Here is a 12,760-nt window from a genome sequence, read left to right as displayed (position 1 = left end):
TCTGCATGTATGTATATGCACCATGTGTGACAGGTCCAAAAAGTGCATCAGCTGCCCTGAAACTAGAGTTACAGATGATTGTGAGTATGCATGTGGGTGCTGGGAACTAAACAGGTGCTCTTAACCACTGAGGCATCTCTCTAACCCCTTGTTAATTTCAATCTGTTTATTTTATCGCGTGCATATATGCTGGTCCATTAAATTTCATTTTTCTATTTTCTCCCATACCCAGGATCACACACACACACTCTCTCTCTCTCTCTCTCTCACACACACACACACACACACACACACACACACACACACACTCACTCACTCACTCACTCACTCACTCACTCCTAACAAAATTCTAGGCATTTTAGACTAGAATGATCCCAGAAAACTGGGCCATCCAAATGCTTGCCTGTCAACCTCAATAACCAAGGCTGACAATCAACTTTAATCCCTGCCTGGGACCCAATGATGAAAAGAGAACTGACTTCAGGCAAGTTGCCCTCTAACCTCAAACCTGCATGTGTGTTGTGGCATGTGCAGACACATACATGCAGACATACATACAATTTTATAAAATGTTTTTAAATGACTCCAAATAAAGCTGAGCATTTGTGACCCACTCCTTTAATGCCAGCACTTGGAAGGCTGAAAGTGCATCTCTGTGAGTTCAAGGTCAGCCTGGTCTACAGATCGAGTTCCAGGTCAGCCAGAGCCACACTGTCTGTAACTTCCAACACCTTCACACACACACATGCAGGCAAAATACCAATGCACATAAAATAAAAATAAGTAGTCATTTAAAAAAAATAAAGTAAACCAGGGGCTAGCAAAATGGCTCAGCACATAAAGCATTTACTTTGAAAGTGAGGACCTGAGTTCAATCCCTAGAACCCATGTAAAGGTGGAAGGAGAAAACAGACTCCAAAGTGGTCCTCTGACCTCCAGACAAGTGCAGTGGCATGCTTGCCTACATACACGCATCACACATACACACAATATATAAAGTTGTAACAAAAACAAATAAACCAGGTATGATGGCTCATACTTGTAATCCCAGTACTCAGGAAGATGAGAAAGGAAGATTGCCAAGGAGTCCAAAGCCAATCTGCAGTTACAAAGTTGAGTACCTGACCAGCCTGGCCTACTGAGTAAGAAACTATCTCCAAAAAAAAAAAAAAAAAAAGTAATCGATGTCTTTAATCCCAGCACTAGAGAAGTAAAGATAGGGCTATGAGCTCAAGGCCAGACTGGTCTGAATAGAAAGTTCCAGGACAGCCAAGGTTACACAGTGAGACTTTGTCTCAAAAAATAAAAAACAAACAAAAAAATGATTAATTAATTAAAAATAGAGACATTTGGGCTGGAGAGATGGCTCGGTGGTTAACAGCACTAGCACTGGCTGCTCTTTCAGGACTCCCAGTACCCACATAGCATCTTATAATTGTCTGTAATTCCAGTTCCCAGGGATCCTGACACATTGACACAGATATACATGCAGGCAAAACACCAGTCAATGCACATAAAATAAAAGTAAATGAATCATTTAAAAAAAAAGACAGTTGCTGTACTCTTCTACAGGACATATACAAAGACACATTTAAAACTGTAGTTAAAAATGTAAACAAAAAGCCATATTTCTCTAAATGCAACATATTAACTAATAGATATTTAGCGCTGCTACAATTTAGATACATTAAGATTAAGGATGGAAACAATTATTTTAGATAAAAATGTTATGATTCCAAATAGCACTGAATTAGAAGGAGCTAGGAAATCTCTCTCAGTGAACCCCACTGGTCATCTTAACATTTACACAAGGTATAATGTCAGTCTACTCAATATATTACACATATTGTTTGTTGTTTTTTTTGAAACACGGTCCTGGTCCTAACACAAATTGGCCTCAAACTTCTAATCATTCTGACAGAGTGCTGGGATTATAGGTCTAAACCACCACCCATGGCTTAAGCTATGGTGGGGATCAAACCAATGGCCTAGGTAAGCATTTTGAGAACTATATACCCAGATCTTCAATACAATTCCTACTGCTAGTTTCAATGTCTGTGCCCCCTAGGCATTCAAGCTGAAACTTAATAACCAACTTAAGAGGTGGGGTCTTTGAGAGAGTTGGTTAAATGATGTCAGCGCCTGTTTGTTGGATTAGAAACCTTATGGAACTAGTCTAGGTCTCCTTTCACTATTCTTCCAAAGGAGCACAGGGCATTTAAGTACCCTACTTGAGCACGCGCGCAGGTATGAAAAGTAATTAAAAATCTCCAACTATCTTCTTTTTTAAGTTTTAAATAGAAGAGCTTAGCTATGTTTAGTGTACCAACACCAGTGCATTGGTAGCAGGAGAATCAGGAGATCCAAATCACCCTCAGCTAGTTCAAGGCCAGGCAGGGGTCCCTAAAAATGAAAGCTGATGTATCATGCACATACACAAAATAATACATTAATAATAAACCTTTACTATCATGAGGAGTGTCTTTCTATTTATTTTATGTTCATTGGTATTCTGTCTGTATATCTGTGTTGAGGGTGTCAAGTCCCCTGGAACTGAAGTTACTAACAGCTGGGAGCTGCCATGTGGGTGCTGGGAATTGAACCCAGATCCTCTGGAAGAGCAGTCAGTGCTCTTAACCGCTGAGCCATCTCTCCAGCCCTGGAGAGTGTCTTTCTAACAAGTGTGTATGTGCATGTGTACAGGTGCACATGTGTGTATAAGTATGAGACGGCTGGGGAGGACATTCTTGGATAACATTCACCTTCTTTGAAAAGTCTCTGGCTGACTCACAACTCAACAACTGGGCCAGACTGACAGCCAGTGAGCTCCAAGCATGCTGTCTTCTCTGCCTTCCCAGCACCGGCATTACCAGAATGGGTTACTACATGTATCCAGAATTTCTATGTGCTTTCTAGTCTCAGACTTGATCTAAGACTAACACATACATATACAAAAGTACAGTAGTAAGATCACAGTGAAAGTATAGAATACATAAATCCATCTAAGAAGTATAAGAGATTACATAAGTCCAAGGGCTTTAAGATTTTTATTATGTTTAACTATGTGTATGTAGGTATATGCATGTGACTTCAGGCGCCCTTCAAGTCTGAGGTGTGGGACCCCTGGAGCTGGCATTACAGGCAGTTAGTTATGAGCTGCCTGACATGGGTACTAGATCTTTACAAGAATAATATGAGACCCATAAATCTCCAGACCCATGATTCCAAGTCTTTATGATTATAAATTCTAGTTACTTTCATTGAGAAAAGGTTTGTCTGACTGTTATTTAAGAAGAAAACAACAGACAGAAAAAAAAGACGTAAGACATGCTGGGGCTGTAGCTCCCTGGCAAGTGCTTGCCGAGCATGAGGCCCAAGGCTGAATACCTAGGACTGTATGGGCTGGCACACATACAAAAAAATTTTTTTTTCAGTTTATAGACCTGGCAGGCTTCAAATGAAAGATTCAGGTACTAAGAAAACCTCACTATGTATAGTGAGACTCTGCTTCAAGAATAAAGGGGGTGCCGCTGGAGCAGTGGCTCAGCAGTTAAAAGCACTTGTGTAATCATGAGGACTGGAGTTCCAATCCCAGAACCCATATATCAAACAGGACATCCTGCAAACACCTGTTACTCCAAATTCCAGAAATCTAATGCCCACTTCTGGCCTCGACATGTATGTTCGCACAAGGTCTAGTCCTACCTACATACATATGTGCACATGCTCACACAGAGCAAAATATATACACACAAATTTATCTTTAAAAAATAAAAACAAATAAATAGGAGCTGGAGAGATGGCTCAATGGGTAAGAGCACTTACTATTCTTCCAAAAGACCTAGGTTCAATTCCCAGCACTCACATGGCAGCTCACAGTCATTTGTAACTCTAGTTCCAAGTGATCCAATGCCCTCTTCTGGCCACCATAGGCATCAGGCACTCAAAAGCACTCACACACACATGCAGGCAAAACATTCACACATATAAAACAGTGAATAAATAAAGTAGAATATGATAACCATAGCTACAATCCTGGGAGGTAGAGGCAGCAAGATCAGGAGGAGTTCATGGTCATTCTCACTAAAAGGCGATTTATGAATACCTTGGATTACAGAGCCCCTCTCAAATGAACAGGAGGATTATATTCTTTACATTCCTGGAAGGGTGAAATCTCTGTGTGGGTTTTATTTTCTGAGTTTATTAGGCTTACAGTGGAATGGGTATGGGTTTACAAGAGTATGAACGACCCCAAAACCAACCCCTCACCACAGCATAAATGACTCCCATGGCTGCACAGATGGAGTCCTTCCTAACCTTCCATACTCTACTCTAGCACCCCCTAGCTGGGGTTTTTGAATCAAGCTTTCACTATATAAGTTCAGGCCAATCTTGAACTCAGGATTCTGTCTCTGCCTCCTGAATGCTGGGAATAAGCTATCACTCCCAGGTATATTTGAGGGTTGGGGGTTGAGGGTGGTGCTTCGTGGTCTCACTATATTTCCAAAACTAAAACTAACCTAGAATTCATTATGTAATCTGAGCTGGCCTTTAACTTGATCCTCCTGCCTCTAAACTAATGCTGGGATTAGAGGCATGCACCACCATGCCCAGTTCTTATTCTAATTTTGATATTAAGCTTTTGCCTTTCCAAGTTTCACTTTAAAAAAGAATAGATCAAACTTCACTGTAGGAAAATGAGGGATACGTATTTGGCACTAACTTTTGTCTTGTTACATCTGTTCCCAGACTCTTCTTAGCAATGGGTAAGGGGGGAGAAAACCTTTAAGCTCCTGCAATCCATTAATTAATCTAGACAGTAGCCCTAGGTCAGTGTCAGATCCCTTTAAAGCAGGATGAGAAGGTATACACTCAGGGTAAACAGACTTTATCCAAGGTCATGATGCAAACAGATTAAAGAACTCTAGGGCTGGCTGGGAAGATGGGGCAGTTAGTAAAAGTGCTTACAGCACAAACACGAAGATCTGGACTAGAATCCTCAGAACCCGTATAAACAAACACATGGAGCAGTGTCTATACTTCCAGTGCTTCTAGGGGATGACGGCAAGGAGAGACAGAGTTCCCAGAAGTACGGAGACTGGGTAGTCTGGCATACACAGTGGCAAAGCAGAGATGGTCTCAAACAAGAAAGATGCAAGGACCAACATTTAAGTTATTCTGACCTCCAAATACATATGCTGTGAAATGTGCACACCCTCATTTTCAAGCATGACTATGAATATAGACACACACAAACACAACTCTAGACACCTTTAAAACTTTTTAAGGGGTGGAGGGATGGCTCAGTGGTTAAGAGCAGAGGCTGCTCTTCCAGAAGACCAGGTTTGATTCCCAGCACCCACATGGTGGTTCACTATCATCTGTATGTCCCAGGGGATCCGACACCCTCTTCTGGCCCCCCAGGCAGGCATTGCACCTATATGGTGCACAAACATACATTCAGGCAAACACTTATATACATAAATAAAATGTCAAAAAAAAATTAAATAGTCCCTTCCTTTACATAATAAAGAAATTGACTTTAAAGAACACACGCCAGGAGGTGGTGGCACACACCTTTAATCCCAGCACTTGGGAGGCAGAGGCAGGTGGATCTCTGTGAGTTGGAGGCCAGCCTGGTCTACAGAGTGAGTTCCAGGACAGCCAAGGCTACATAGTGAAAACCTGTCTCAAAAAACCGAGGGGGTGGGGGGAGAATAAATACCTAACACACACACACACACACACACACACAGGTCCTCAGTTTGATAAATAAAATTTATCCCTACAAAATATTTCTGGAAAGAAACAGATGTCCTACAGAGCGAGATCCAGGAAAGGCGCAAAGCTACACAGAGAAACCCTGTCTCGAAAAACCAAAAAAAAAAAAAAAAAAGAAAGAAAGAAAGAAACAGATTTCAAGAGATTAGCAGTTGGCCTTAAACTTTCATATCATCTTGTCTCAGCCTTAAGAGCTGGGATTACAGACATACAACATAGCGTCATCATGCCAGCATACAACCTAATTTTAAAATTAAAGGTTTTTAAAGAAAATGGTTGCCCAGTGTGGTGATATACACCTGTAATCCTATCATTCAGGAAGTCAAGGCAAAGAACTGAGTTTGAGGCCAGCCTGGGCTACTCTGGGAGTTCCAGGCTAGCTTGATAAAAATTTCAAGACCCTATCTCTCTCTCTCTCTCTCTCTCTCTCTCATACACACAAAAACAAAAACAAAAACAAAAAAAAAACCACCAAGGACTGAGGATACATAGTGCTCAGTGATAGAGCACTTGCCTAACATGAACAAGGCATTGTTTCCATCCTCAGCACCGGAGGAAAACTGATACCATATGTTAACAGGCAATTTTTCTCAAACAGAAATTGCAGCATCAACACTGAAAGCTAAATTACTATTCTGCACAGAAAAGTTACCCTAACAACCTAACTAACCCATTAGACTCTTGAAAAGGCACTTCCTTCTTGTCCTGAGTACTCCTGACTCTCAAGTGTTCTGTCAGACAAAATGCCCAGTCTGACCAGGAAGTCCCTTCCTAATTAGTAGAGATAAAATACAGCAAATTCCAGCAATGGAACAAGGCAGACAGGAAACGCCCTCCACCCACTATCCACACAGCTCTATATGTGCTAAGAGTTGTCCTCAAAATAGTTAAGTTTGTTTACAAGATCCAAAAACTATAACAACAAAAGCACTGGCTAAAAACCCAGGAACTATATAATCCCCACGCTAGATGAAGTGACCATTACTCATTCAATACTAGAAAGCTCACTCTGAATTGCTCAAATGTTACCTCTAACTGCAATAGGACAAACACTAGCTCGGAATGTTCTCTACAACTGGTTTGGTCTTCATTCCAGGACTGTTGCTCTTTCTACTTTTACCTAGAAAAACAGCTACAGGAACTGTTGTCAATACTTGTAACTTTTTTTTAGTAATAAAAAGTTAGGGAATAGTGAGATGGCCAGTGGGTGGAAACACTTGCTGCACAAGCCTGACAACCTGAGTTTGATCCCTGGGACCCACAGAAAAACCAGATGTGGTGGCACGCATCTGCAATCCCATCCCAGCACTCTGAAGCTTTCTAGCTAGCTAGCCAGGACTATACCTGACAGAAACAGCACCTGGCTCCAAAACAAAATAGAATGAGGGGGTTGGGGATTTAGCTCAGTGGTAGAGTGCTTGCCTAGCAAGCACAAGGCCCTGGGTTCGGTCCTCAGCTCTGGGGAAAAAAAAAAAAAAAACCAGAATGAGAAAACAACTCCTGAAAGTTGTCCTCTGACCTCTACAGTAGCACATGTGCACCTGCTCACTCCCTTCCCCCATACACACAAACACAGACACAAATAACAGAAGTTTAAAAATTAATTTATACTCTGGTAGTTATGGTTCTATCAAAAAAAGTAGTTCTTATACGGGGGAAGGGAGCTTCATGTTTGCACAGCAAAGAGCTCTTCATCATAGAATCATCTCTCCATCCCTCACAGGTTTTGTTTAAAGATTTTGTATGTTTGCTTGCATGTATATATGCACACCATGTGGGTGCCTATGCCTGTAGAGATCAGAAGACAGCATAGGATCCTGTGGAACTAGATTTACAGAGGGTTGTGAGCCACCATGTGGGTGCTGGGAATCAAACCTGGGTCCTCCTGCAGACCAACAAGTGCTCGTAATCCCTGAGCCATCGCTCCAGCCTTTTTTTTGTTTTTGTTTTTGTTTTTTTTTGTTTTTTAGACTGGGTCTTACTATGTAGCCCTGGCTGGCCAGAACTGTTATGTAAATAAACCAAGCTAGTCTGAGACCTGCCTACCCTGTCTCCTGAGTGCTGGGATTAAAGGCGTGTCACCACACTAAGCCCTCACTTATTCTCTCCATAAATCCTAATGTGGACCAATTAAGACAGCGATGAGTGACTGGTAAGGTGGTTCAGAAGCCTAGAGCACTTGCTGGCGCTGCAAGGACCCAGGTTTGGTTCCCATACCTATATGGCAGTTCACAACCCTCTGTAACTCCAATTCCAGAGGATCTGATGCCCTCTCTGGCCTCTATAGACAACAGGCATGCCCATGGTCCCAAAGTCAAACACAAAAGTAAAATACAAAACACAAAGTAAAAATAAATATGAATTAAAAAGGTGAGAAGTCTATAAGATGATCCCATATGGTTTATTGCACATAAACCATACAGATTATATTACACATGTGTACATATACATACACACACACACACACACACACACACACACACACATATATATAACATGTAATATACATGTTAAATAAACACTTTAAAAGTTCCATTTTTGGCAAATTTCCGCCTACCTATTATTCGTGTACTCTGAACATCCTTGACTTATACTGCCCTCCAAATTAAACAAGCAAGCAAGTTCATGAGTTTGATCCCAGAATCCACATGGTAGGAGACCAAACTTCTACAAATTGTCTTCTGACCTCCACACATGCACCACAGCATATTGTGCATGCACATGTGCAAATATACACACATACATACATACACACAAATAAAATGTTTTTAAAAAAAAAAGAGTTGGGGGCCAGGCAGTGGTGGCACACGCCTTTAATCCCAGCACTCAGGAGGTAGGAGGCAAAGCTATAGTGAATCAATCTCTCCTCTCTCTCTCTCTCTCTCTCTCTCTCTCTCTCTCTCTCTCTCTCCACCACACACAGACTGAAATTGACATGAATAAGCTCTGCTGTCCTTAGCACTTGTACCTTACAGAAAAGTGTATTTTAACTTCCCCCTTGTTCTCCAAGAGTGGAATTAACAAGCTCACTCACAGATGCTTACTGCATGCATCACAACAGTCTCAGACTTCATGGCTATAAAGATGTAGATGAAGGATTCAAACAAACAACCAAAGGCAGTTAATAGTGAAAAATAGCCTTTATTGTACTATCTGGGCTTGGTTTAAATGTCTGACTTTTGGTATTGTCAAGGGAGACATTTGTGGACTCTGCCTAACTACAGCCATGCTAGATATTTGACAGCAGGAAAGTTACTAAAGCTATCAAATACATTTCTATCAAATTTGGGAAATTCGAAAAGATATTTACTGAGCAGGCAACTTTTGACTAATATTAATACCCCTAAAATTACTCATCTCCAAATATTACAAAGTGAAAATAACATTTGTACTTAACCATCTACGTACTAAGGAGGAAATTAATACTTGCATTTTAAAGAAAAAACAGAAGTAAAATTAATTTTAATGTTTAATGGTCTCACTTCTGAAAATAAGCTTGGCTATCCCTTATACTTTGAAGTAAGGTTTATTACTGTCTTTAAACTTGAGGTTTGCAGAGAGTCTTGAGTCATCATTTTTAATCACATTTACCTTACTATATTTTCAAATTTTTGTCAACTCTTATGCACTCATACAAAATAATGTAAACATCCTAAGTTTTCACAAGTTAAGCAGCTTAAGACGCTCACTAAAAAAGCAGGTACAAAGCAAACCTAAGTTCCATTAATTAAAGATAAAACAAAGCTAAGAACAAAAGGAAATAGAAATGCTTTTATAATTCTCCCCCTTACCTACTAAAAGTATACCACAGTCTCCAAATCCTTTTAATTTAGCCACTAGAGTTCCAAAAACTCAATGAACATAAATCATCTAGAGATACAGGCATTATTATAAAGCTACCACCATGGAAAATATTTCCTATTTCTTAAGGGTTTATTTTGTTGCCTTATTTCAACTATATGAAACCACTTGTTCTCAGCTTTCCTAACACGAAACACTTCCTAAACAAAGACTGTTTACATCTCTTGAGAAGCCTTTGTTCCAGGCCCCCTGTGTTCAAGAGCTACAACTTCTGGATTTTCTTTCTTGTGGTTCTACCAACAGCAAATACTGGCAAACTCTTCTACATGGCATAGGAGTTTGTTAAACAAAGGAGGAAGCAAGTCCCCTCCACACAAAGGAGGGCTCCAAAACAGCACTAGTTATGTCTGTAGATCATTTCTTCCTCTTTACCCCTTTCCTCGCAGGCTGTAGTACATAGTATGCTCCATACAAAATGGTGGCCATCATGTGTGACATTCAGAATGGGAAAAAGCACACAAACGCACAAATCCTAAAGACTGCCATTAACCTGCTAGCCCAATGAGGAATGGGCAGCCAAACCCAAACAGAGCAACACTATTTTTGAAGAAAACAGCTCTATAAAAGGCAAAGAAGGCAAGATAAAGGACTTACCCCAGCCCTAGTATACCACAATGCCAACATGGAGGACAGCTCACAGAAACCTAACTCCTTACATTTTGGTTTCGAATAACTTAGTCAAGTTTCTTAATTTCTGGATAACATCCCACTAATGCAAACGTCCAATATTCATATTTATCTTTCCTGACACGTTAACATAAAGCTAAATCGCTCCATGTTTGAAACATGCATGATCTATTCTTCAAAATTAAAAGCTTAGAGCTGAGCAGTCCAGGGTGTAACTTCTGCAGGCCTCTACAGTAACAGCAATGCACCTTCCTTGGAGCAACAACAACCGACCCTGTCCACTTCACCAGGCGAAATGAATCTTACTTCCAGACTAGTTGACCTGGCCAGTTATTTTCTGAGGCCTTTTATTGCATTTCTGTTTTTAAAGTTGTCCAAGAGAAACTAAAATATGGTGTCGGGGGTTTAATTTTTTTCTGGCGGGGGTGGGGGGGTGGGGGGGTGGAAAGATAAGGCTTATTCAGGGATCTCTCTCAAACAGCTTTTCTAGAACAGAATGATTACGTACACAATCCAGCGAACTCAAAAATGCCATTACAAAGAGCAAGTTTAAGGGGGAGGGGGGTGGTCTCCTTCCACTTGTGTGGGAGCAGGGGAAGATAGGAAATTCTTAAAACGGTAGTAGGCAAGGCAGTTAAACCTCTCCAACCGTCCCGGCCGGTCCAACGGTCGTTCGGGCCAACTCAAGACTCAGGCCATCCCAAAAGGTAGGCGAAAAACCTGGGGTGTCGCAGCGCATCCAGTTCCGGCTGCGGGGTGGGGGGTGGGGGGGACGGGACAGGGAAGGAGTGGGCCGGGCTCCTGGCGGACGTTGCAGCCGTTAGGGCTGGCTTCGGGGACACCCCACCCCTCCCGGCCCCCCAAACTCCAGGCTCGCGCCCGAGCCAGGCGCCGGTGGGCCGAGGAGGGGGTTGGGATGGCTGGGGACCGGGGAGGAACCTCCAAGAGCTCGCCTGACATCTCCCCTACCAACACGGCCTGCCCCTCCAGCTCTGCCCCAGCCAGGCCTCCTCCCCCCGGGAGCAGCGCCGTCCGGCCCCGGGGCCGTGTCGGGGAGCGCCGGGCCGGGGCAGGCGGGCATCGGGGGCACGGCTGTCCGGTCCCCACAGTCCCCCAAGTGCGCGCGCCCCCCGCCCCGACACTTGCGCCCCCCCCCAAGCCACACAGCGGCTCCGGGCCGGCCGGCCAGCCCCGCGGCTCCTCCCCCGCCCCCCAGTGGCGCTGGCCGCCCCCGGCCTTAGCCCGGCCCGGGGACTCCAGGAGGCCGAGGGCCCCGGGGGTGGTGGGGGACCGGGGTCCGGAGGGTGGGGCGCTCAGGTGAGGGCAGCTCCGGGCCGACGCCGCCACCACACAAAGGACCAGGGGCTCCCGCCGCCATATTGAAAACTTTCCTCCTCACACGACAACTCGCAAGTCCCCCACCCCCACCCATCACACACCCCCGCACCCCGAGGAGGAGGCGAGGACCGGGCCACCAGAGCCGTGCCGGGGAGGCCCCCCCCCCCCCCCGGAGCCCTGCCTCTCCGCGTCCGCGCCGCGGGCCGGGCTCGGCAGGACTCCCCGGCGGCGAGCACCCCGGCGGCTGCCACCACTCCGGCTCGCACCCGCTGCCCGGCCGGGTCGCGCACCAGCTCCCCGTCCCCACCCCGGAGCCGCACCGGGTGACCCGGCCCCCGGGGTCCCCGCTGTGCTCACAGCCCGCATCCATCCCACCGGGACGAGAGCCGCCCCCCCAACACAACACAACACAACACACACACCCCGCGCCTTCCTCCCCGCCAACTCCCACCCACTGAGGAGCCCCAAACTTGACGGGGCCCGCCGGACGACCGCTCCCCACCCCCGCGCCTCGGGCCTCCCCGGCCGCGCGTCCTCTCGCTCCCTCCCTCCCCCAAGCCGCGAGCAGGATCCGGGGTGCTGGGCTGACTCACCGGCGGCGGCCGCACCTTACAGATCCCAGTCTGCTCGGCTATGGGCCGGATCTTGTGGATGAAAGCGAAGGGGTCCGCGAACTCTTCCCAGCTGGGCTCGAAGACCGGACACTCCGGGGGAGGCAGGAACTCGCCCAGCGGGCCCGGGCCCCCGAGGGGCAGCGCCGGGCGCGGGCCTGGGGACAGCACGCTGGCCGGCTCCATCACCGCGACGTGGGCAGGGGCGAGCACAGGGCAGGCTCGGCGACCGCGGCAGCAAGCTCCGCTCGGTCCGGAACCTGTGCAGACGCGCGGCTCCGGCGACCAGTCAGACTTCTACTAGCAACGGCAGCACCTAGGGCTTTTTCAGCCTTCCGACGACGACGTCTTGCCGCTACCCCACGCCGTGCGCCTCCGCCGCCACGGCGAGGAAAAAAGTCCCTGCTGCCACCCCGAGCCAGGTCCCACCCCGCCCCCTAACTGGGAGGGGCTGGGGCCTTCCGCCTGGGATGGGTTTTATCCTTTATGGTTCAGTTGACCACTGAAGTTTTCAGAATTCTTGCTCTCAAGAAGTTAACAGT

At 45.4% G+C, this 12,760-nt stretch overlaps 1 protein-coding gene across 1 annotated transcript in view; it reads right to left on the bottom strand.

The window, feature by feature from the left end:
- Kdm5b (lysine demethylase 5B) overlaps positions 1 to 12,525 on the bottom strand; it is a 77,403-nt gene extending 64,878 nt beyond the window's left edge. Inside the window, exon 1 of the mRNA XM_052737014.1 lies at positions 12,201 to 12,525. Coding sequence (XP_052592974.1) covers positions 12,201 to 12,404 — 204 coding nt within the window. The 5' untranslated portion in view covers positions 12,405 to 12,525. The remainder of the gene's footprint in view (positions 1 to 12,200) is intronic.
- Between the last annotated feature and the right edge of the window lie 235 nt (positions 12,526 to 12,760).

The sequence above is a fragment of the Peromyscus californicus genome, unplaced genomic scaffold (assembly GCF_007827085.1).
Source record: "Peromyscus californicus insignis strain IS unplaced genomic scaffold, ASM782708v3 Scaffold_14__1_contigs__length_90479793_seg_2, whole genome shotgun sequence".
In the NCBI taxonomy this organism is placed as follows: domain Eukaryota; kingdom Metazoa; phylum Chordata; class Mammalia; order Rodentia; family Cricetidae; genus Peromyscus; species Peromyscus californicus.
Note: the sequence above shows the minus strand (reverse complement) of the source record. Positions and strands in the feature narration are given on the sequence as shown.